Source organism: Caretta caretta, chromosome 12, assembly GCF_965140235.1.
Source record: "Caretta caretta isolate rCarCar2 chromosome 12, rCarCar1.hap1, whole genome shotgun sequence".
Classification (NCBI taxonomy): Eukaryota; Metazoa; Chordata; order Testudines; family Cheloniidae; genus Caretta; species Caretta caretta.
Window position 1 is genome coordinate 41501371 of NC_134217.1, and position 26579 is coordinate 41527949.

Here is a 26579-nt window from a genome sequence, read left to right on the forward strand (position 1 = left end):
GTTCCCGTTGGCTAAATGAATTAGTAAAAGATTTTATACCAAGTTGTGAGACAAGGTGTGTGAGGTAATATCTTTTACTGGACCAACTTTTGTCGGTGAAAGAGACAAGCTTCCAAGCTACACAGAGCTCTTCCTCAGGTCTGTGGAAAGCTTGTTCCTCTCAGCAACAGAAGTGGGTTCAGTAAAAGATATCACCTCACCCACCTTGTCTCTCTAATACCTTGGGACCAACATGGCTACAACAACACTGCAAATAATATACTAAGTAGTGTCAGTAATATAATAATAATATACAGGGTAGGTCAATATTTTGAAGACCAATCTCCAAGCAGAATCCAGGTTTTAAAGGAAACGATGCTGGTGATTCAACAGGTGAGTATCTGTCACATTATTCACTTCCAAGAAGTGGGTGTATCTCTCTGCCTGGGAAGGGAGTTATCCCTGTGTATAGTCTGCAGTTCTCCTGCATTCTCTGGGGTGAGCAGTGCTATGTGGTCACTCATGTTGCTATTGACTTGGATTCTTGAAAAGTTTTAAGTTATAGGTTGCTCCTAACAGTGTTTGGAGCCAGTAACTGAGCAGAACAAAAAATGGCAATAAATTGTCAGCTGTGTTTTTGTCCCACCTCAAAATAAAACCTCAGCTGCCATGCCAGCACCACCCTCCCGAGCTTCTGGCTTCTACATAGCAATGCACCTATCACCTCGTTCTGAACCAATGCTAAAACAGAAGCACTTCACTGAAAAAAGCACCATCTTCCTTTTCAGGACTGTTTGTACTCTGTGTAAACTTGGCTTGGGTTTACCACTAGCTGAAAATGTCCATTTACATACACCTGCTATGTGGTCATAACATTATTAAGAATATGAGCAGGATTTTTGATCTCCAGGACATGATGACTAAAAAACAAATCTAGTGGAATCTACAGGCTATGTGATAGAGGACAGAATGATAACTCATCAGACTTTTTGGGTCTTTCCATCTTGCAGCATCTGAGATATTGGAGGCCACGGCTTTGTGTGTGTGTGTGTGAAGCTTTCCAGGATTTACAAAGTAAGACAAGATTCATTTTTATTGTACACTGGACAAGATAGTGCTACCTTCCCCCCCAGATACTACAAAGCTGAGTAAAGACTGTGGAGATTGTGCCTGCTGGGCAGCTCAGGCAGCCAGTTTAGAGTAGGATTCTTTATCTTACACAATGACTTGACGATGTCCCGAAGTCAAACTCCTTCATTCAGCCTTTGCTTTTCTTTCAACAAATGTATCTTAGAAGATTCAAATTGTAGCCTCACTTCTTTCTTAGCTCCAGTTGCCGTGAGTGTCTCCTCACTGATTCATGGTTGATGTTTGAAGGGCTTAGGCCCTTGAGCCAACCTTGCATCAGTCAGCACTGATGACTTGAAACAATGCCATTCCTCATCAGATGACTGAGAAAGTGGAACTTTGGTCTCTTAACACTTAAACAGCCTTGAGCAGTTTGGAACAGGAAGCTGTCTGTTAGTTGGGTTCTAATAAGAGCTTTTGGTTGATGGGACTATTTTCAGCCTATTATCTGGCTGATGTCAAAGTCAGAGGTGTATTTTTCTAAGCAGAAGCAGATTGTCAGTGCCCAGTTCAGCATCTCTGCCAATTCGTACATCAATGACTGTTGACTGCAGAGGTGCTGGAACAGTTTTCCTAGTGTGGGTGCTGAGAGGCATTGAACCAAACTGCAAACCCTGTATATAGTGGAAACTACTTCAAGCCTGGGGGTGCTGCAGCACGCCCAGCACCTATGGTTGACCACCTTCGACTGTTAATGAGTCCTAGTGAAACCATGTGGAGTGTACTGGGGTCTGCTTGTGAATCCTCAGGTGATGAAAAAGCAAGTCAGCAATCACCATGTCATTGCCATGTTCCAAGCCCTTTAGCCTCCATGGTGACATTGGAACATCAAGCTCACTATGAAGCTGTGGATCTACAGGACTATGGTTATACCAATTCAGTTGTATGGAAGTGGAAATGAGAGCTCTGAGGAAGGTTGAAGAGCACCAGATTGATGTCTTTGATTCTTGTTGTCTTTGTCAGCAGATCCATATTAAACGCCCGACTAAGATCTGCAATGAAGATATTTGTAGCCGAACCCACCAACCACCTCCATCAGCACAGATTTTGGTTTGGCATCTTCCTTGGTATGGACATATTATTAGGCCAGAAGACCAGTGAATTTTGAGCACACTTATGAAGGAATGTTGCTACATGGTCAATGATGGCCTACATGCCAAAAGCTATGGTGATGCAGTGAGGTTGGCAGTGATGATCATAGACTGAACATCCAGCAAGACTGTCTTAAAGACCTAGCTAGAGATTGATCTGGGTAGTGCTTGCTCTGCAAGGAGGCTGCATTCCTTTGGAATTTGTGATAATGATAACAGTCATGGTCATCTTGTTGGAAGACTCTTGTAAAAGGCAGGCAGCCTCCGTGCCCCTTGGGGTCTTTCACACTGCATTGGCTTAGGCTGTCCCTTCTTTGCTTGAGTCAGTTTTGCATTATTTGCAGCTTTCATAGTGAAATGGAACTGAAATCTTTTCTTGTCTTTGGTGAGGTCTACAGTACAGACTTCTGACGAAGTAGCTATGTCAGTCAGGAGTGTGAAGAGGTCTCATCCCTGACCAATAGAGCTGTGCTAGCAGAAGCTGCTAGGGTAGAGAAAGTTATACTAGCAAAACTGGGCTTTTACTGGTATAGTTTGTTGCTCACAGAGAGTGATCTTGTTATACTGGTACAAAGCACAACTTTGACAGTTTAGCTGCATCCATGCTAGGAGTGCTTCACCAGTATGGCATAGCAGTAATCCTGTGTCGGTAAAGCACTTCTAATGTGGACACAGCCTTTCTCTGCAGGACTATAAAGGGGTCTTGGCTCCCAGATCCTCTGCCTATCTAGATGTGCCATTTATATTCTAGTATTGCATTCAGCTCTGCATCTGCATGCTGCAGTGTCTGAAATGTAACCTGCCGAGCCACTGTCTGTTGTGTATTTATAGGTACTGATCACAAGAGTACCCTAAGTTGTACTGGCAAAAGCACTTTTTCCCCTGTTTGTACTGGGGGATTTGCTGATATAGCTATACCTGTATAGCCATACCAGCAAATCTGTTCTAATGTAGGCTAGGCTTGCATCTACACTACAGCTTTTAGTGCGATAACTATGTAGGCAAAAAAATCATACACCTTACCAACATAGTTATACCAGTTACATTTTTAAGTGTAAATCAAACCTTATTTTACAGACGAAAGCAAGATTAATCCTCATTAGCCCTATGTAGTCAATACAGTTCCTGGAGAGTGTCAGACCCAGGCACTTTAATGGATTTTAAACAAGCCCAGGTTTCAGAGTAGCAGCCGTGTTAGTCTGTATCCGCAAAAAGAACAGGAGTACTTGTGGCACCTTAGCGACTAACAAATTTATTTGATAGCCCACGAAAGCTTATGCTCAAATAAATTTGTTAGTCTCTAAGGTGCCACAAGTCCTCCTGTTCTTTTTAAACAAGCCCAGTGTCTGATAAACTGTTCTGCATGAGATCTCTGAGGGTATGTCTAAACTAGCAGAGTTACAGCGCCGCTCAGAGAATGCTGAAGGGAAACCACTGTTGTGTGTTCACACCGTCAGCTGCCTGTACAATAGAATGTTCACACTTGTGACACTTGCAGTGGTATTTGGAGCGGTGCACTCTTAGCAGCTATCCCACCGAGCATCTCTTCCTCTTCTGTTGCTAAGAGTTGTGGGAAGGCGGAGGGAGTTGTGGGGCATCCTGGGTCCTTTCCCAATGCCCCATGATGCATTGCTTCACATCCCAACAATCTCTGTGCTTTCGTCCGGATTTGGCGCCATCTTTCAATGATTTGTGTACTGCGCGCTCTGCCTCTTCAGTCTGCAGGAATGAATCCCGCACTGTTCTGGCACGCCGTGTTCTCCTTTTGATCCCTCTTCTCGCTGTCCCGCCACTCCTTCAATTCTTGTTTTTCGGAGTGCATCATGACATCATGCAGAAAGTCCTCTTTAGTTCTTCATGGCCACTTTCTAATTCTGCGCAGCCATTCAGCCGGTGATAACAAAGACGAAGGCTGGGCTCCCAAGGTCATATCTGTGAAGCCAAAATGCAACATTTTACAGAAGCCGTATTGTTTGCAACACGCAGACCTCTGATTTAAAACACAGCCACTATTCACATACCTGTCACTAATTGGCTGACACCAGGCAAGTACACATGAGCCACAAGACCCTGAAAATGATGAGGAACCGCAGGGGAAATCGGTGTTCCAGGACCGTACTTTACACTGGGCACATGGCTCTTGGGGAGAGCCAGCACTGTAGGTGGGGGCCTTATAACCATTTACTGTCCCCACATTTTCCACAGGATGTGATCATTATGGAAGCTATCTCGCTGCTGAGGGTGAGCAGGGAATCAAGGGAGGGTCTTCTCCAAGACTGCAGCTTCTGCCCTGTCCCTTATGTGGCTTGCCTGTGTGCAGCAATGATCCTCTTCCCTGCCCCCCCCGTGACGGCAAAGTGGCACGGGAAAGTTACCCTTAATGGGGCAAGAAACAAAGCAGCTCTGCCAAAGAACCTACGGCAACAGATTGCCCAATATCTCCATGAGAGTTTCCTGGAGATCTCTGAGGCAGATTCCTGTGAAGTGACGGAGTCAGTCGATACCCTGTTGCACCGCTCAGACTAGGCATGTGGTGGTACATGCATCATACAGACACAAGCCTGCTTTCTGCAACCCTCCTGCCCCCAACATCTCGCTTCAGTGATTCCCAAAATCAAAGCCACTTACTAGGGCCCTCCTGTTTGCGCTTCACCAGGTTCCAACAGCTGTGATTGGCTAACCTCCTCTGGGGTAGAGAAGAGCTCCTGACTGCATGCATCTCTGACCTCCAAGTCGTCTTCTGCCTCTGGGTCCTCTTCCCCATCCAAGATTTCCTCCTCCTGGCTCAGTCCACTGTTGACTGGCATGTGAGCTACCGAAGTATCCACAGTGGCCTTTGCAGTGGAGGTAGGGTCACCACCGAGTATTGCGTCCAGCTCTTTGTAGAACTGGCCGCTCGTGGGCACAGCACCGTAGCGGCAGTTTGCCTCCCGCGCCTTGTGGTAGGTATTCCGCAGCTCCTTCACTTTGATCCTGCACTGCAGTGTGTCCCAGTCATGGCCCCTTTCTGTCATGCATTGTGAAATCTGTCCGTAGTTGTCATAATTCCTATGGCTGGCGCGCAGCTGGGACTGGACCTCCTCCTCTCCAAATGCTGATGAGGTCCAGCGGCTCGGCATTGCTCCAAGCTGGAGATTGTCTGGTGCGTGGAGCAGCCATGGTTACCTGGAAAGATGCGCTGAGACCACTGCACGCGTCACTGAGCAAACTTTCAAAATTCCCAAGGAATTTAAGGGGTGGGGCTGATGGATGGTCACCTGAGGGCAGGGCAGTAGAGTTCAAACTGATGACCAGAGAGGCTAGAACAGGCATTGTGGGACACCTCCCAGAGGCCAGTCGCAGTGCTGCAATTGACCAGGGTATCTACACTGGGACCACGGCACTGTAGCCCCGGCACAGAAGGCTGTATCCTCTTGTCGGGGTGGCTTTTTTTATAGCGCTGGAACTACGCAGTGGCTTGGCAGTGTGTATACCTCAAGAGTTACAACGCAGAAAGCTGCTTTGCTGGCAGAAATTTGCCAGTGTAAACAAGGCCTGAATTGCTGTAACTGCAGATGTCAGGGATTCAGCATGAAATGTTCCCCCTCAATCCTCTGTAATGGTTGGGGAATTGCTAATTGCTGCCTGGTCTAGCCCTTGGCCACATGTTATTTGTACAGAATTGCTGAGCTCATTGAAGTGCTATTGCAGGGCTATTGCATAATCTCTGAGAGGCCACTCAGGTTCCTGCAAACCAGACACAGTGGGTCAGGTGCTGGTCAGTCTGTCTAAAGTGTGTCCGTTGCAATATGGATTATTTTAAACTTTATCATGTTATGTTGCTGGTTACATAATAGAAGTTCTAAGACATTGGACTTACCACATGGCAAAAGTCCATCAGGTCATAAGAACGTGGACAGAATGAGGGAGATGTACAAAGGCAGCTCCTCAAGTTGCATGTAAAACCTATAGTGAGTTGGTATCTGTTTCTCTTCCAGAGCTGGCTGGGCTGCAGTGGGGGGTATGCCTGATGTGTTTCAGCTGAAGTAGAACCATTTCCGTAAATATCTCCCAAATATCAAAAGGGTAATTCACTTACCATTTGAAACAAAATAAGCCCCAGAATGCAGGTTACAGTGGTGTCTCTGTGCTGCAACTGTATGAGCTATGAAAACTATGTCTGTGGTTTAAATATTACAGGTAAACTGCAGAGGGTTAACGTTCCAATTATGTGCTGAAATGGCCTGTCAGGAGCAGGGGTAAATATACCTTTTGATTAGTGCTGTGAAGTGTAAGTCGCCCTGTGCTGCATGCCCCTTTCTCCACCACGTGCACACTACCGTTTGGGGCACTTAACTCATCCCCTCCCAAAACTCCTTGTATTTCTATTTAAGGTACTCATAAACATCGTAGTGGGGGGGCTTGAAATCTTTACTGGATTTCTCCTCACAGCCCCCTTCTGAGGTAGGCAGTGGTGGTGTTTGTATTTTACAGATCAGGAACTGAAGAGTGGTGAGTTGGGGCTCTCTACATGAATTCTGGTTGATATTGTGAAGTTGTATCATGAAGAACCGCTTTATTATGAGTACCTATGGATGTCTACACCACAACTTATGTTAGCATAATTTGTTGCTGTGGGGTGTGCATAAACCACCCCACTGAGTGACCAATTACACTGATATAAGCACCAGTGTGGAAAGTGCTATGTCAGCAGGAGAGCTTCTCCGGCCAACGTAATTACCGCTGTTTGCGGGGGCTGGCTTAGAGCAGCTACGTTAAAGAGCTTACAGTGCACTGCTATAAGTTATCTAGTGTAGCCAGAACCTGTGTGTATATGGGTCCACCATGGATGACAGTGCCTGTAACATGTATGACCCAGACAGAAAGAGTAAGGCCTTGTCCACACTACAGAGTTAGGCTGACTTAAGTTACGGTTCGTGACATACAGCCACCACTGTAATTAAACCACTGTTGCATCTCCACACTATGCTTCTTGTGTCGGTGGAGTGCGTCATGGGTAGCTATCCCACTGTGCAATTCACCACCATCTACCGCAGGATTTATTGGGAAGGTTTTGCAGTGCCTCATGGATAGGGCCCTACCAAATTCATCATCCATTTTGGTCAATTTCATGCTCATAGTGTTTTAAACATCGTAAATTTCACGATTTCAGATATTTAAATCTGAAATTTCACAGCATTGTAATTGTAGGGGTCCTGACCCAAAAAGGAGTTAAGGGGAGGGGAGTGGCATTGCGGTTCTGCTACCCTTACTTCTGCCCTGCTGCTGGTTGCGGTGCTGCCTTCAGAGCTGGGCAGCTGGAGCGCGGTGGCTGGTGGCCGGGCGCCCAGCTCTGAAGGCAGAGCCACCGCCAGCAGCAGGCTGGCCTGGGATGGTATTGCCACCCCTACTTCTGTGCTGCTGCCTGCAGAGCTGGGCGCCCAGCCACCAGCTCCAACTCTCCGGCCACCCAGCTCTTAAGGCAGCGCAGAAGTAAGGGTAGCAAAACCGCGGACCCCCTAAAATAACCTTGTGACCCCTCTGCAACTTCCATTTGTGTCAGAACCCCCAATTTGAGAAACGCTGGTCTCCCCAATGAAATCTGTATAGTATAGGGTAAAAGCACACAAAAGACCAGATTCTATAGTAGGATACCAGATTTCATGGTCTGTGACGCATTTTTCATGACCACTAATTTGGTAGGGCCCTACTCATGGGGGCAGGTTCAGGATCCCATGATGCAGTTTTCCCTATCCCATAATTCAATGTGCATCCTAGTACGTTTCATGCTGCTTTTCAACAGTCCCTGTAACCTGCGCGCCCGCCATCTCTGTCAGGAAGTATGGATGCTGGACTGCTCTTCACTATTTTGATGAGCGTTATGAACACAAGGTACCTAATCCCGCAGTTTTTCATGAGCTGTGACTCTGACGATGCCTTGGTGTCTGCCTTATGGTGAAAGAAACAATTCAAGATTGCTGTTTGTGTTCACGGAGCAGCTGCACATGGTGGACTGTTGTTTCTGGGCTCGGGAAACAAGCACTGAGTGGTGGGATCACATCGTCATGCAGGTTTGGGATGACAAGCAGTGGCTGCAGAACTTTTGGATGTGCAAAGCCACCTTCCTGGAACTGTGTGCAGAGCTTGCTCCAGCTCTCCTGTGCAGAGACACTAAAATGAGAGCTACGCTCACAGTGGAGAAACGATTGGCAATTACTGTGCTGAAGCTGGCAACGTCAGACTGCTACCGATCAATTGCAAATCAGTTTGGAGTCGGGAAATCCACCGTGGGGGTTGTTGTGATGCAAATGTGCAGTACTATTAATTGCCTCCTGCTAAGAAAGGACTGTGACTCTGGGCAGTGTGTGTGAACAGGGGATTGTTTTGCAGCAGTGGGGTTCCCTAACTGTGGTGGGGCAATAGGTGGCATGCATATCCTTATCTTGGCCCCACACCACAGGGTGCCTCAACCGAAAGGGCTACTTTTCCATGGTATTGCAAGCAGTGGTGCATCTCCAGGGTCATTTCACCGACATCAACGTGGGCTGGGCAGGGAAGGTGCATGACAGAAAGCTGCAAGCAGGGATTTTCTTTCCACACCAGTGGATTACTATTGGAGGTGTGGAAATGCCAATAGTGATCTTGGGAGACCCAGCCTACCCCTTGCTCCCGTGGCTCATGAAGCTGTACGCTGGCCACCTTGACAGCAGCAAGGAGCATTTCAACAATAGAATCAGCAGGTGCAGAATGACTGGTCAGATGACTGGTCAGTGTGCCTTTGGCTGTTTGAAGCGTTGCTCGTGCTGTCTCCTCAGGAGGTTCGACCTCCATGAGGACAATATCCCTGTGGTCATAGCTGCCAGCTGTGCGCATCATAATATCTGTGAAGCAAAGTGAGGGAGAAGTTTTCCCAGGGGTGGAACGTGAAGGTGGTTTGGCTGCCTGCTTACTTTGAGCAGCCAGATACCAGGGCTATAACGGGCTCAGCGCAGAACTGTTTGCAAACATACCTGTGTAATGCTGAGGTAAATGTCATACATACAGAGAAAAGTATCTTCAAAGGGGAAGGAACAGGGAATTTACAAGCACACACAATAGCAAGGCTCTCTCAGCTGGGTGTATGTGGGGTTGTCAATTTGTTTAATCCCCTGTTGGGTGGAGTGACTTGGGTACTGTTGCAGCCCTGGAAGATGCATGCAGTGTGCGGGGGGAGGCGCGTAGGTAGGTCCTGGAATGCCATTTTCTGTGGGCTGCAGGGGGAGGTGAGCACAAATGTGTTCAGCCTGAAGTTGAATCTGAGACCGCAGCATGTCTGTTTGCCACCCTCCAAGCTCTCTGCTCACAATCAATGACAAAATGCAGAGGGACAGTCAGGACGGGAAATATGGGCAGCAGATGACGATGCTGCTTAGGGAGTAATCTGAAGCTCCAGAGGCTTGCAGCACCTCCTGGAACATGTCTTCCTTATTCCTCTTCGTTCTCCGCATCTGTATGATCTGCTCTGTCAGTGTGCCTGATGAGACCCTCAAGGCCACATCTGTAGCTGGTAAAGAGACAATGGACAGAGGTACCATCGTCAGTGCACTTACACCCCTTAATCCAAACAAGTTACAAGCACAACTTTCTCACTTTCCCTTGGGAGTCACAGAGCAGGGTTGCAGCCCCAGCCATGGTGAGTATGGCCCAAAAAGGGGGGGTGGGGGAAATGGGGTGGCAATGGGGTATCAGTACAAGCAGATAGGGCTATTGTACTGAATGCTGGCACTGATTTCCACAGGCAGTGTTGATTGTAGCTGATATCTCACTTCTGTGGGTAACCGAGGCTGCAAGGGAGCAGCTCCTGCATGTGTCTGGCTGCAGACCAGGTCTGTATGCTGCTAGCCTGTGCGCTGCAATAGTTACTCCTGGGGGGAATACTGCACGTGCATAATTAATGAGCTGTGCGTATTTATTTTTTTGAGTAGAAAAAAGCTTCTGCTGAAAAGTTGCTGCAGTTCCATCTTTTGCCCACAAGAATGTGCTGTGGTGATAGAACACAGCAGCCTCTCCCAGCCAGCTAGGGAAGAGAGAGAGCCTGCAGAGCCACAGAGCCTTCTTCACAGTGCTGTTGAGCCAGGTCAGGAGATGGGGCGACAGACAGCGTGGGGTGCTGGGGGATCAGATAGGGGCTCATAAGGACTAATGGGCAAGGACAGACTGGGGCAGGGGCTGAATGGCAGCGGAAGTGCAGGGCCACAAAGGGATGGAGGAGTGGCTGAGTGGGGGCATAGACACACATTGGGGTTTGAGTGGGGATGGAGGGACACATGTGCCTGACTGAACAGGAGAGGGTAGGGGTCAGCCAGGGTCTGCATGGGGAAAGCTCCCTAACAATCTCTTCCCCACGCCCCAAAAAACCTGTTCCATACTTTTCCCACCCATACTCAATAACCCTCCAAGTTCACACCCACGCTCCTTCTCAGCAATTTACTTCCCTCTCTCTCAGCTCCTCCATTACCCGACTCTCCCCAACCTTGCACTGCTTCTGGGGGATGCGGGAAATATGGTTCTGTATTGTAGTTTAAATGAATTATCACACAGAGTTCTGTATTAATATGCCTAGTAAGGAATCTATTTGTCAAAAAACATTTTCTGAATCTATTTTGTTGTCTGTGTTGTTACAGGCATACTTGCTGACATGTATTTTGAAATAAATGACCAAAAATAATTGAAACTGGTGTGATTATATTATGTTATTTTGACAAATAAAATATGCAGAATTTGAAAATATTATGTGCAGAATTTAATTTTTTTGTTGCAGAATTCCCCCAGGACTGTAGTTAGAGCCCTGAAAATCCACTGGTATCCGCTTTGTATATCCACAGACCATTTTTGCGGATCGCAGCGTGGATGCAGATATAAATTTTGTATCTGCACAGGGCTCTGCAGCACACAATCACCCGAACGGAGCGGCTGTCACCCAGCTTGCAGGCTCCAGCTTGGCTCTCTGAATCACGCAGCAGTGTGCTGGACATTCTGGGAGTTATAGTCGCCAGTTTGCGCAGCAGGAGGAGGTAAACTACAACTCCCAGAAGGAAGTGAGCCAAGCACCATTTTGAAGGAGGGATTGCTCTTTAAAGGAGCCAGGCAGCAATGGTTGCGTGCATTAGAGATGCCGCAACTGTGTAGGCGTGTCCGAGCCCCCCATGGAGAGGGTGGCACTGCATAGAAGGGCCCAGAATTTTAGTCTCCCTGCCTGAAGTGGAGAAGGAGGTATGGCAGGGGCGGAGTGGGGGGCAGGGCAGGAGGTCTCTGGGGAGAAATGTGGTGGTTGGGGGCTTGACACAGCCCTGCGTCACTGCGGCATAGTGACCTGTGGAGCCAGTTCGAGCCCTGCAAATCCACAGACAATTTTGGCGGATTGTGGATTGGATGCGGATACACCTTTTTGTATCCACGCAGGGCTCTAGCAATAGTGCCTGCTGAAGTAATTCACTGAATAGCATGGCAGTGTCCTACCATGGGGGGAAGAAACAAGGCAGCCCTCCCAAGAAACCTTTAGCAGAGGATTTCAGATTACCTCCAGGAAAGTTTCCTAGAGATCTCTATGGAGGATTTATGGGACATCCTGGTGCATGTAAACTGTTCTGCAGGGCCCCCTCTGCCTAGCTGAACAGGGGAATGAGAAGCAGATAGCAACTGTACCTGTATTAGTTATTTCACTACTTCTTCTATCCTGATTTAAAAAAGCAGTACATGAGCAGATGTCCCTGCAGTATTGAAACAAACTGACTTCTTAGCAGAGGTTCCTTCCCTGCATCAGGTTAGCACAGCTGGAGTGCTAGGAGAAATAAGTCTCACCAGGACCAGATGGTATTCCCCAAGAGTTCTGAAGGAACTCAAATATGAAATTGCAGAACTATCACTTAAATTGTCCTCTGTACCATAGGACTGGAAGATAATGAATGTTATTTCATTTGCTTAAAAAAGGTGCCAGAGGTAATCCTGGCAATTACAGGCTGCTAAGTGTAACTTCAGTACCAGGCAAACTGGTTGAAACTGTGGTAAAGAACAGAATGATCAGATAGATGAACGTGATATGGTGGGGAAGAGTCAATATGGCTTTTGTAAAGGAAAATCATGCCCTACCAATCTCTTGCAATTCTTTTGAGAAGGGTCAACAAACATGTGGACAAAGTGATCCAGTGGATATAGTATACTTGGACTTTCAGAAAGCCTTTGACAAGGTCCCTCGCCCAAGGGTCTTAAGCAAAGTAAGCAGTCATGGGGTAGAGGGAAGGTCCTCTCATGGGTAACTGGTTAAAAGATAGGAACCAAAGAGTAAGAATAAACAGTCAGTTTTCATAGTGGAGAACGGCGAATAGGGGGATCACCCAAGAATCTGTACTGGGACAAATGCCAATCAACCTGCTCATACATGATCTGGAAAAAGGTGAAACAGCGAGGTGGCAAAGTTTGCAGATGATACAAAATTACTCAAGACAGTTAAGTCCAAAGCAGACTGTGAAGAGTTACAAAGGGATCTCACAAAACTGGGTTATGGGGCAAGAAAATGGCAGATCAAATTCAGTGTTGATAAATGCAAAGTAATGCACATTGGAAAACATCATCCCCAGTATACATACAAAACGATGGGGTCTAAATGAGCTGTTACCCCTCAGGAAAGAACTCTTGGCGTCACCGTAGCTAGTTCTCTGACAACATCTGCTCCCTGTGGTGCGCCAGTTTTAAAAAAAAAAAAAAGTTAGGAACCATTAGGAAAGGGAAAAATACAAGAGAAACGATAACGCCACGACATAAATCCATGGTGTGCCCACACACTGGAAACTATATGCAGTTCTGGTCACCGCATCTAAAAAAAAAAAAAAAAAAATGTACAGAGAAGGGAACCAAAAATGATGAGGGGGATGGAACAGCTTCTATATGAGGAAAGATTAAAAAGACTGGGGCTGTTCAGTTTGGGAAAGAGCTGAGGGGGGATAAGACAGAGGTCTGTAAAATTATGAACAGTGTGGAGAAAGTGAATAAGGAAGTGTTGTTTATCCCTTCACATAACACGAGAATAAGGGGTTGGGACAAGTCGTCTTCTCTCTGGGAAGTGTGGACTTTACACTGAGAAGAGCAGTATTAATCAGAATCCTGAGTCTAGCATAGGGGTTCACAACATGGGGTCATGGCAAGTGTTTCAACCACCTTTTCCAAAATGCCAACTAAGAGCAGGGGTCCTGGCGTAGGCAAAGTTGAGAACCGTTGTGCTGCCTGGATTGGTCTGAGTGCCTGCGTATGCGAACTTCTTTCTTCATGGGCTCTCATCACTAGACAGCGGAATGTTCTAGCCTTTCAGACTCTTAAGGACACAGGAGGACTAAATGTTGAGGCAAAAATTGAAAGGGCCCTAGGCTGCTACCCTTACGTTGAATAGCAACTTACAGTGCACAGTGTTTAAGTTATTAGTTCCTGGCTAATGGACTTCTGCTTAATAGGTGTTGGGTAAATTTTTCAAGCCCTGAAAACTACCCTTGAAGATCTACAGCTTTAGATGAATCACTTTGGCTAGTTTTCGGGCACAACTCCCTTAAATGCAGAGTGGAAAGATGAGGTGCACTTCATGCTTTGGCTGTCATGGCAGAATGCATCTAATTTCTTAGTGATGCATGTTCTCTGCCTTGGGCAAGGCTGTTCGGTTTCAGTAAGCATCTTTCCATCTTCTTTCCTGCATTCTTGCTCTCTGTAACAAAACCAGAGGCAGGAAAAATCCAGTTCCTAAGGGATTTAATCATGCTTTTCCTATCTGTCATTTCTTCCTGTACTGCCCACCTGCATCCACTATCTCTGCACGCTCTTGTGTCTCACTTTGGAGGTAGTAGGCTGGCGGTGTGAAACCTGCCAATGGGAAAGGCCTGTGGTGTTCATCATGAAAGTGACACTTAACCTCTGCCCTCACCCTCGGAAGGCTTAGCTTGGGTGGAGAACACTCCCCATGGTTCTTCCCAGCTCCTTACAGAAGCATGTTCATATGCAACACCCGCTCTGAACTCTGACTCAGGGTAGGTGTCATAACCATAGGGGTAGCCTAAATTCCTCCTTACCTGTAAGAGGTTAAGAAGCTCAAGTAACCTGGTTGGCATCTGACCAAAGGAACTAATGGGGACAAAAGCTACTTTCAAATCTTGGGGCGGGCGGGGGGGAGAGGCTTTGTTTCTGTGTTCCTTTGCTCTTGGGACTAAGAGGGACCGGACATCAATCCATGTTCTCCAAATCTTTCTGAACAAGTCTCTCATATTTCAAACTTGTAAGTAACAGCCAGGCAAGGTGTATTAGTTTCTTTTTCTCAACTTGTGAGTTTTCCCTTTGCTAGAGGGAGGTTTATCCCTGTTTTGTTGTAACTTTGAAACTAGGGTTAGAGGGGGTTCCTCTGTGCTCTTTGAATTTTCTACTACTCTGTAAGGTTAACTACCAGCCTAACTTTACAGAGGTGATTCTTTTACCTTTTTCTCTTTAAATAAAATCCTTCTTTTTAAGAACCTGACTGATTTTTCCATTGTTCCAAGACCCAGGGGTTTGGGTCTTTGATCATTTTGTAACCAATTGGTTAGGATATTCTTTTCAAGCCCCCCCCAGGAAAGGGGGTATATAGGCTTGGGGGAATATTTTGGGGGAATTAGGACTCCAAGTGGTCCTTTCCCTGATTGTTTGTTAAATTACTTAGTGGTGGCAGCGATCCCAAGGCAAGAAAGAAATCTGTGCCTTGGGGAAGTTTTAACCTAAGCTGGTAAGAATAAGCTTAGGGGATCTTTCATGTGGGTCCCCACATCTGTACCCCAGAGTTCAGAGTGTGGAAGGAACCCTGACAGTAGGTCTGTGCACAGCTATCATTCTGTTGTTGATTACAGCTTTTCAAGGGTGAACAGGTATCTTCTATAGCCTGTGGTGTTTTATACACAAGTTAGATACAGGTTCTATGGAGGAATGCAGCCTTGAGGGGGAAGGAGACTAATTTCAGTGATTTAGACACTTCAGAGATGAATTTTTAAATCAGTCAAAGTGCAAACAGTAAAACTTCTCTTTAGGACCTTCACTACCCCTGGCTGCTGAGTGTTTGGCCCTGGCTGGATCTCAGAGGGGGCCAAATGCAATGCTGGTGAATCAGAGGCTGCTTCAAGGAGGGTCACTAGAGTTGTCAGCTTATACCATTGGCAAGCTTGGCCCTCTCTCTATTGTTACTGTAAGTGGAAAGATTAACTAAAGCAGACAGAGATCCTCTTATTGCAGCACCCTGGGGAAATGGAATAGCAATGTTGCCTCCACTGCAATCTAGGAGAGGAGCATCCTAGAATGAGCATCTATGAGCCCTTCCCTAGCAGCCTTTATTCCAGCAGGTGAAGAAGAAATAAGAATGGTTCATACATAGAAGGAAAGGGGAAAGCACACAGCAGGAAAGAGCTCTCTGCAAGCAAGAGTGCCTGGCCTACCCAGCATGCTCTGTTCAAGAGCCACGAAGAGGCACGTTCTCTGTTGTGCCTAAATAGTCACTGTCACTGATGGAGTATACTCAGCGCCTTATGGTCTGCAGTTCAGGGCTCCTGTGTTGCTTGCACTTATGGCTTCTCTAGAGGTGAACTCCTGCTCATATCCTATGTTGTGCTTCTGCACAAGAATATGTATAGGTGCATCAGGAGTCAGACCAGCCTGTCTTGGCTATGAACCTTAGGGACTGCAGAGCAGATGTGACCGAGAGGGCTGAGTCAGGGGTTCCTTGTGGATGTTGAGGAATTGCTTCTTGTTGGTGGAGGGATTTTTGCTGTCTGTAAAGCAGGTAAGGCTGGATTCCAGGTGCTTGCCAGACCCTGCAGTGCTCTCTCATTACTCATGACTGCCTGAAGGGGAGGCTGCAGACTTGGACCTTCAGTGGGGTTCTCTTGAGCTGTTCTGCAGGGGCTGTGATGAACTGAAAAAGTTGGAGTACATTTGCATTGTTGGGCCCAGGACATTACCAGAGCATTTGGGAAGGGGACTGGAATTCTTCTCATTGCTTTTTATCCCTCAGCCCTGGGCTCACTGAATTCCTTCTTTTCCAGCATCCAGGTGGAGAGGAGGTTTTGCTGGAACAGGCTGGTAGGGATGCCACAGAGAGCTTTGAAGATGTTGGACACTCCACGGATGCCAGGGAAATGCTCAAACAGTACTTCATAGGAGAGGTTCACCCGGTAAGGAACAGCTGGGTGTGACAAACCCAGAGGGAACAGTGTGCATGCCCCCTCTGGGTAATCCAGCAGACAACTACATCAAGATCTGTCCTCCTAAATGTGGAGTTGCTGTGTACCTCCACCCAAAAAAACCAAACAAACCCCCAAACACATGCTGAAATGGAGGCTGTATATTAAAATCTAAACAAATCTCCCCTATCAAGAGGCTTCTTCTGATTGCAATTTAGTCAATGTCCCTGTCACAGGGCGCACCTCTCACTGCTGGGCTGACACCTCCCCCTGGTCACTGTGGGGTTAGCTCGAGATTGACATTCCTGGTCATGGTTGCACACCATCACTCTGACTCTGGTCTGCAGCTTCTCTTGCTCCAGGACCCACAGCAGCTCCTTTGTGATTTAGTCCTCCAGCTAGGTCACTCAGCATTCCCCCTTCCAAGGTTCAGTCCATCAACAGTGCTAGGCAATCTGCTGTTCACTACCTCAGTTCTGGGCCATGCCCTCGGAGGCCGGTAGGGGAACTCAGGACTTGCCATCTTCTCCGGGTTCCAGTCCAGGGACTCTTGGCTCAACAGTTCTGGGCTCCTTTCTCTCCCCTCACTGCTCCTTCCCTGGACTGCTTCCTACCTGTCTGGCTCCCCTTCTCTCTCTGGGTGTTCCAGCTCCAAGAATCCCCTCCCCAGGAATGACTGCTGCCTACCTTCCTGCAGCCTTTCCTAGCCACCCAGTTTGGAGCCCACTACCTGGCTTTACAGGCCACACCTGTTTCTTCACATATGAGCCTCTAATTAACTGCCTGTAGCCTAAAGCTCCCCTGTTTGCAGCTGAATTAGCTGATTAACCCCCTGCACCTTACCAAGTTCAGCTCCTGCAGGGCCAATGTGGGAGCTCACCCAATTGCAGTCCCTTAAAGAAATTCCTTTGGGAAGCTGACTCTGCGGGGGGGGTCTAAACTCCTCCTTGCCTTGTGGCTCAGGGATTGATGATGTGAGACAGCTGATGCTGTGGACCCTTGCGTTCTACATGCTTTGTGAGTAAACTTGCTGTAAAGCCAGTGCCTTTCAGATGTCAAGGTCTTGGTCACAGGCAGGGGTACCAGAATGGGGGATGGACCCATCACTTTTAAAAGTAGGAGGGCTATGTCCTCCCACTTTTTACTGGCCGTAAGGGTGAGCAATGAGGGGGGAAGGGAGTGAAGAGGCAGGAGTGGGAGGCGGGGTCTCGGGGGGGAAGAGTCAGTGTGGGGTGGAGCCTCTAGGGAAGGGGTGGCGCAGGGGCGGGGACCCTGTTCAGGCGGCAGTGGCCTCAGTTCGGGCACTGATGGTCCCGCTGCTCTTAAGGATCTGCTGCTGGTCACAGCTAGGAGCTGGAGTTGAAATGTTCCAGGCAGCTGTGCAGGTGCTGGTTGGGTGCCTGCTGATTCTTCTGCCATGGCTGAAAACTTCCTTCCAAAAAGCAAAGTTACAATGTTTGTAATCTTTTCTCTTCTCTTTTCTCCCCCAACCCCTCCAAAAACCTGCAGTGTGATCGTAACATTGAAGGCTCTAAGGTAAGAAGCAATTGTTTATTCCCCCTCTATAATTTAAAGAGTACTAGTGGCACCTTAGAGACTAACCAATTTATTTGAGCATGAGCTTTCGTGAGCGACAGCTCACTTCATCGGATACTAGTGGCACCAAGCTCATGCTCAAATAAATTGGTTAGTCTCTAAGGTGCCACAAGTACTCCTTTTCTTTTTGCGAATACAGACTAACACGGCTGTTACTCTGAAACCTCTATAATTTAGTGTCTAGGAGTCTGCTGGGTTCAATTAGCAGATATTTCATTTGTTTCTACGCAGTATGTTAGGCATTAGCCTAGATGGAAGAGGTTACACAAACCGTAGGGATTGGACACTCTGGTGAAGACACCCAAGAAAGTGTCTGTGCAGGGGAGGGGTTGAATAGAGAAACTACGAGTGGATTGCTGCTTTGGGGAAGAGGGGACTCACGGCCGTGTCAGGAACAGCAGGACTGTCACATGGGATATGAAGTGGAAGAGAAAGATGGTATCATGCTTTGCAAATGAGATATGGCTCATTCTTTAGAGAGTAGCGATTTGTCGTATTTTTACCCTAGTTGGGGAAGGGCATCGTTTTCTTCCAGAGTCTTTCATGGCATTTAAACCGAGAGTTGGGGTGTTAGCATTGGTGTCCTACCAAATTTCAATTTGAGTAATTACATCTTTTTACCTAAATTCCCCCAAAATTTTACTTACAGTATCTTCCTTCCATTCCTAATCTCTTCTGTAGTGTTGCTGTGAGCTGCTACACAGCTACCATCTTACACTCAAGGTTAGCTGCATTTATTTGGTAGGAAAAGTTATTTTTGTATACATATTTGTAAAGCACTTCAGCATGAGCCGTTAGACAGAAAGCCCATTGTTTAAAACAGATGATTGAGTTGATAGAGTGGTCTTTCCCTCTTTTTTTGCCACAGTAATACCAACTTTTCTGAGTTCTCATTGCAAATCCAGTGTCTAGATTACGCAGATTGAGTTTGAGGAGCTGGGAAATATGCAGGGTGAAGACCACACAAGAATTATTGAGCAGACACCCATGGTAGATGTAACTTTTAGTATGATGGCCTAAATTGCACACCATGTGAAGTACAGCCAACAGTTCTGGGTCAGACACAGGAGTGTGTTTAGCACCCGTCTGTCCCCAGAAGGTCTAATGGAATATGAGCAGGAAAGGAGCCATCTGTTGCCTTGCAATTCTGACTGTGTAAATGAGGCCTATGGAGTCTATCCATGCTCAGTTCTGGTACACCACACATTTACTGAAAGAGGAATAAAATGGTTCTTTGAACTAGTTCTAAGCATTATCTGTGCCTTTCATTTCTTTTTAAATCTTCTTCCCCAGTTCCTGTTGATAAAGATTTGAAACAACCATGATGTCCTAGTTCACAGTTTATTGAACTTGTTCTGAGAACATCAACTTTTGATTGTAAACACCATGTCCAGGGAAGTGTCCTACTAATCTTAAAGTGTTCCCCAGCAGCCAAAAAATTTAAGCCAATATCACCATGCATTTGTGGCCTTTGTTGAAAACGGCCTTGCTTAGGCAGGATCTGCTATTCCCATGTGCAGTATCAATGTCTTGAGAGGTCGTAAAATCCATACCAGGGTTTAGTTTGTGACGTGTTGGAGGGCAAAAGATCCTTGAAAATATGAGTAACCTCTTCAAATGCAGAAACAAACTGCACCAGCACACAGCCAACTACAGAACCACCGAAACGGTGTGTCCATTCTAGCGAACGAAAATGTGTAAGGATATCCTAGCAAGGTCACTCCTATTTGTATGCCAGTGAGTGGAGGAACGTGTCTTATTTATGTTAATGTTACTTGTTTGCAAATTTATGCATGCAGTGGTGGCCAGAAAAGGAGATATTTTACCTTGCTTCCTGTCCTATAAACACCACACTGTCATATTTCCTTCTAAGTATAGGAAAAAACCACAGTTCTGCAGTAAAATCAACACTGCAATAAAGTAATCTTTGATCTTGTGAGTGTTTTTAAGGCACCTGTCCCCTGGGTATCTAACTTTTAAGATCACCTCCTGTATCTTAACTTTAGTTAACATTTGTGTAGCTAAAGAGGTCTTAGTGTGACATGGTTCTCCGCTTGGATGCGACAGGAATCTCTAAAACCTCCCTACAGAAGGAGGAAAAAACCCTCCATCCAAATTTCCCCGCTGCCAGGTACAACTGATGGGTTGCTTTTGAACAGTTGCACTCTTGTTAACTACTTATTTAGTGTTTATTTCCTCACTTTCACTATGTGCTCAGCAAAAGGCTACTCCTGTGCGTCTAAAGAAATAACAAAATCTTCCAGTTGCAACTCCAGCAGTGGAGTGGAAGATGCTTTAAGGTACCAGTGGTTGCTCATATCCAGGCCCATATAAAGGCTGAAGAAACCTCTGAGAGGCAACCTGCTCACCTAACTCAAGATTAGCCACTAGATTTTCAGAGCAGGCTTGCAGGGCTTGACCAGCTTTTTCAAATACTAGTATCAAAATGCACTGTTCTCATTTAGCACTTTTGTAGTGATTGTTACCCTGAGAGTCTGGATATAGTGACATATACCACACCATCTCATACTGATATGAGAAAGGAGTCATGGTGATGGTAGCTCAGGCCTCTTTTGGGTACTACTAAAAGAACTGGAAACTGAAAGCTTTGGTGCCAGAATATGAAAGTGTATCATACTGTCTGGTGTTCAAGTATCAAAAGCAAAAAACTTGGACTTGACAGGTCCAACTTGTTAAATGCTTGGGGGGGGGGAGACGTGTGTGTAGGACTTGTTTCCTGTCTTTAGTTACTGACTAGTGTCTTTTTGACGAGACTCTGCTACTGTAGTTGGCCTTAAAGCCTGTGGGTATCCCTCTTGCTGTCTTACGCTTCACATTGTGTTCTCTTGGTCTACCTTCCATAGAGGGAAAAAAATATTTGAAGGATGGATGTGTGAGAGGATCCCCCCAGATTGCCACCCAGAACTGGGGTACTGCTGAGCTCCATGAGCCACCAGCCTGGGTTCCCTCTCACACTGTACTACTGTTACAAGCTACAAAGCCTTCCAGCCTGCACTTTCACCAGCATACATACAAGTAGGGGCACACCCAGCTGCAGTTACAAGCAGGCTCTCTGACCAGCCTCTGCATGGGCAGTCTACTCCCTGCTCCTCAGGCATGCACCCTCTCTGGAGTATAAACCCAAAATTATACCATCTTGTGCTGGACAGGGAACTGTACGGCATAAGCTCATAAAATTTGCCCCTTCCTTCAATGTGGAGAGGAATATGCAACAGCCTTTTGCCCAGAGATATGATTCTCACACTGCTTCAGATGAAGCAAAAACCCAAAAGATAGATTAAGTGCTTATAAGTGATAGCAAACAGATCAAAGCAGATTACCTAGCAAATAAACAAAAAACGCAAACTAAGCTTAATATACTAAATAGATAGGGTGAGAATCTGCTATTCATATCCAAAGAGATGATACAAGCAGGCTGCAGATTCTTAAGGGGCAAGCTGCACTTGCTTTACAGCTTGGAATCCCCAAGTGTTTCGTTTCACAGGCTAAAAATCCCTTTAGCCTGGGTCCAGCACTTTCCCCAGTTCAGTGTTTGTTCCTCAGGAGATTTTCAGGAGTCTTCTTGTTTGGTGAGCAAAGAACACCACCAGAGGATATCACTCCCTGCCTTCTATAGCTTTTTGCATATGGCATGAACCCTTTGTTCCCAGACCAGTCTGCAGACGTGGTCTCCTCACATGTCGCTGTAGAGTTGTAGCAGCCGTCACTCACAGGCTGTTTGGAGCCTTCACGGGAAGGCTCACCAGATGGGAGATTGGTTTTTTTTCCCTAATGGCCCATTGTCCTAAATAGGCCCTTCCCCATTCATTGTCTACACTGAAAGCATATTGTCTAGTGGGCGTTCCCCAGGTCTATCTACATTTGAAATACAGATACATAGTCAATATTCATAACTTCAGATACAAAAATGATACTTGCATACACATAGGATAATCATATTCAGCAAATTATAACCCTTTCAGTGACACCACATAACTTATCTTGCATGAAATACATTTATAATTGCCATAATCATATAATATCACTGAAGTGCAGTGTGACAGGATCAGGTTTATGCTGGGTGCAGTGGGTTAACAGTTGTCCCTCCCCCTCTGGCTCAGTGGGAGGCCACGCTCCAGTGCCAGGGTAGAGTCAAGCAATAATACTGCCTAGGCCCCTCAGGCCAGGCAGAGCAAACAAACAGTCTTAAGGGAAACAAACAGATGAGGCTTTCTTCCGGCAGCTCGCAGAAGCTACTAGATCGCATGCCCTGGTTCTCATGGGTGACTTTAATTTTCCTGATATCTGCTGGGAGAGCAATACAGCGGTGCATAGACAATCCAGGAAGTTTTTGGAAAGCGTAGGGGACAATTTCCTGGCGCAAGTGCTAGAGGAGCCAACTACGGGGGGAGCTTTTCTTGACCTGCTGCTCACAAACCAGGAAGAATTAGTAGGGGAAGCAAAAGTGGATGGGAATCTGGGAGGCAGTGACCATGAGTTGGTTGAGTTCAGGATTCTGACACAGGGAAGAAAGGTAAGCAGCAGGATACGGACCCTGGACTTCAGGAAAGCAGACTTCGACTCCCTCAGGGAACGGATGGGTAGGATCCCCTGGGGGACTAACATGAAGGGGAAAGGAGTCCAGGAGAGCTGGCTGTATTTCAAGGAATCCCTGTTGAGGTTACAGGGACAAACCATCCCGATGTGTCGAAAGAATAGTAAATATGGCAGGCGACCAGCTTGGCTTAACGGTGAAATCCTAGAGGATCTTAAACATAAAAAAGAAGCTTACAAGAAGTGGAAGGTTGGACATATGACCAGGGAAGAGTATAAAAATATTGCTCGGGCATGTAGGAATGAAATCAGGAGGGCCAAATCGCACCTGGAGCTGCAGCGAGCGAGAGATGTCAAGAGTAACAAGAAGGGTTTCTTCAGGTATGTTGGCAACAAGAAGAAAGCCAAGGAAAGTGTGGGCCCCTTAATGAATGAGGGAGGCAACCTAGTACAGAGGATGTGGAAAAAGCTAATGTACTCAATGCTTTTTTTGCCTCTGTCTTCACTAACATGGTCAGCTCCCAGACTGCTGCGCTGAGCATTACAACATGGGGAATAGATGGCCAGCCCTCTGTGGAGAAAGAGGTGGTTAGGGACTATTTAGAAAAGCTGGACGTGCACAAGTCCATGGGGCCAGACGAGTTGCATCCGAGAGTGCTAAAGGAATTGGCGGCTGTGATTGCAGAGCCATTGGCCATTATCTTTGAAAACTCGTGGCGAACGGGGGAAGTCCCAGATGACTGGAAAAAGGCTAATGTAGTGCCAATCTTTAAAAAAGGGAAGAAGGAGGATCCTGGGAACTACAGGCCAGTCAGCCTCACCTCAGTCCCTGGAAAAATCATGGAGTAGGTCCTCAAAGAATCAATCCTGAAGCACTTACATGAGAGGAAAGTGATCAGGAACAGTCAGCATGGATTCACCAAGGGAAGGTCATGCCTGACTAATCTAATCGCCTTCTATGATGAGATTACTGGTTCTGTGGATGAAGGGAAAGCAGTGGATGTATTGTTTCTTGACTTTAGCAAAGCTTTTGACACGGTCTCCCACAGTATTCTTGTCAGCAAGTTAAAGAAGTATGGGCTGGATGAATGCACTATAAGGTGGGTAGAAAGTTGGCTAGATTGTTGGGCTCAACGGGTAGTGATCAATGGCTCCATGTCTAGTTGGCAGCTGGTGTCAAGTGGAGTGCCCCAGGGGTCGGTCCTGGGGCCGGTTTTGTTCAATATCTTCATAAATGATCTGGAGGATGGTGTGGATTGCACTCTCAGCAAATTTGCGGATGATACTAAACTGGGAGGAGTGGTAGATACGCTGGAGGGCAGGGATAGGATACAGAGGGACCTAGACAAATTGGAGGATTGGGCCAAAAGAAATCTGATGAGGTTCAATAAGGATAAGTGCAGGGTCCTGCACTCAGGACGGAAGAACCCAATGCACAGCTACAGACTAGGGACCGAATGGCTAGGCAGCAGTTCTGCGGAAAAGGACCTAGGGGTGACAGTGGGCGAGAAGCTGGATATGAGTCAGCAGTGTGCCCTTGTTGCCAAGAAGGCCAATGGCATTTTGGGATGTATAAGTAGGGGCATAGCGAGCAGATCGAGGGACGTGATCGTCCCCCTCTATTCGACATTGGTGAGGCCTCATCTGGAGTACTGTGTCCAGTTTTGGGCCCCACACTACAAGAAGGATGTGGATAAATTGGAAAGAGTCCAGCGAAGGGCAACAAAAATGATTAGGGGTCTGGAACACATGAGTTATGAGGAGAGGCTGAGGGAGCTGGGATTGTTTAGTCTGCAGAAGAGAAGAATGAGGGGGGATTTGATAGCTGCTTTCAACTACCTGAGAGGTGGTTCCAGAGAGGATGGTTCTAGACTATTCTCAGTGGTAGAAGAGGACAGGACAAGGAGTAATGGTCTCAAGTTGCAGTGGGGGAGGTTTAGGTTGGATATTAGGAAAAACTTTTTCACTAGGAGGGTGGTGAAGCACTGGAATGCATTACCTAGGGAGGTGGTAGAATCTCCTTCCTTAGAGGTTTTTAAGGTCAGGCTTGACAAAGCCCTGGCTGGGGTGATTTAACTGGGGATTGGTCCTGCTTTGAGCAGGGGGTTGGACTAGATGACCTCTTGAGGTCCCTTCCAACCTTGATATTCTATGATTCTAAGGGAGCTCAGGTCCTTAGGCAGGGCAGAGCACACAAACAAATGGTCTGTTGCCTGAAGTCCTGGCTCAGACAGATGGCAGACAAATGCAGGCTTCTTGCTCAAAGATGGGGAGGCTGCCACCCCAGGGTGGGGTTGGCAGCAGCAGCTAGGGGGATCCAGGCCCACCATGCTCCACCAGCCCAAGACCCTAGCAGTGCCAGAGGGTTCCACCACTGGGTCAGCAGGGCTCCTACTGCAACATGCTGACTCGGGTTCTAACACCAAAACCGAGCAGCGTCTGGTTTCCCTGGGCTACTTCCTACCATGGTCTTGATGAGGGATTTTGTGTCCTGGGGTCTTCTGTCGCCTTGGGATATATGGCAAGCAGCAGTCCTGGCAGCTCTTTTCCTGGGTCAGTCTCCTCTAGGGGCAGGGCACAACGCAGCTTAGGTTCAGCTCCAGGGTTGTGCACCAGGTTGGAGACATTTGCTTCCTTCCCTGGCTCAGGCTCAACGAGGCTAAAGGTCCTGTGATTAGCTTCCAGTGGGAGGAGTGGGCCTGGGATCAAAGTGGCTCCTCCCTTTCTGGCTCAGTGGGAGGCCACTCCACCTCACTACACTGGGCCTTTCTGATCTGCCCGGTGAGTCCCCCAGTCAGGTCCTCTAGCTTATACAGTCTTTGTTTGTTGTTAAACTAGCATTTTCACCTAACCTGTGGTGATGTCCTTCAGTGCATGCTTAGATGCTGCTTGAAGGGGTTAAGGCTACGGTTTGGTCACAGAGGTCACGGAAGTCAGCAGACCTCTGTGACTTCAGCCCGCAGCGGCTGGGAGCTGCAGGCTACCCACCCTCCCGTGGTGGCTAAGAGCTTCGGGGTACCCTTGCCGCCTGGAGTGGTGGGGGTCCCCCACAGATTCCCCAGCTGCCGCAGGTGTGGGGGGAATCCCCTGGAACTCCTCAGGCCCTGCGGGTGCTGGGGACCCCTCGCAGCGCCCCAGCAGCTCCCCCCAGTGGGGAATCCTCCAGACCTCCCCAGGCGGCGGGGGATCCCTCGCAGCTCACCAGCCACCACAGCGGGGTCCCTCCCAGCTCCCAGTCATGGGGCAGGGACAGCAGCTCCCAGCCACAGCAGGGCACTGGACCCTCCTCCCTCCAGCTTTTTGTCATGGACATTTTTAGTAAAAGTCAGGAACAGGTCACGGCTTCCATGAATTTTTGTTAATTGCCCGTAACCTGTCCGTGACTTTTACTGAAAATGTCCATGACAAAGTCGTAGCCTTAATTGTGGTTGATTGCACTGTAACATGATCTCTTCAGCTGATGGTTAGCATGTGATTTGGTGAAGACTCTCTTCTGTTTTAAAGTACAAGTTTTGTTCATAGGTGTGGAAGAGCCATGTTTTAGCTTCTTTTATCTACTGGAAGGAAGCTGGTAATCTTTCTTATGTCTAAGAGCATGTTGGCATGTGCAGCTTTCCCAATCAGTACAGTTCCTTCCGCTTGGTAGTAGACAATACTATGTTTGAGGCAGGCATGTTTACACAGCTCTTTAGTTTAGAACTGGTGTCAGACAAGATTGCAGGGAAGAATGGTAATAGAAGGAAGATGATGCAGCTTTGTTTTGCCAGATTCTATCTTGAGCTAGATGTTCTGTGGACAGTAAACTGCTCCCCACCACAGTCCAACAAAAGGCTACATACGCTTTGTGTAAGGTCAAAAATTACCCCAAAACGGGTTTGGCTGTATTGCTGAAAGTAACACAAACTCAACCTAAGAAACTCCTCAGGCCTTCTCCACAGGCTTGGCTACCCTAGAGTTCCTGTCTGTCTCTTGCAGACCCTACTTTGCTCTTTCTAGAGCTGTTCCGCCTCCCTTCGCATTTGGGTTGGAGTTAAAT

General features: G+C 47.2%; 1 protein-coding gene across 2 annotated transcripts in view; it reads left to right on the plus strand.

Moving 5' to 3' along the window:
* Positions 1-26579, plus strand: part of CYB5B (cytochrome b5 type B) — a 37360-nt gene that overhangs the window by 841 nt on the left and 9940 nt on the right. For both annotated transcript variants that reach the window (XM_048870679.2, XM_048870680.2), the window contains exons 2-3: positions 16256-16384; positions 17903-17929. In XM_048870679.2, coding sequence (XP_048726636.2) covers positions 16256-16384; positions 17903-17929 — 156 coding nt within the window. The remainder of the gene's footprint in view (positions 1-16255; positions 16385-17902; positions 17930-26579) is intronic.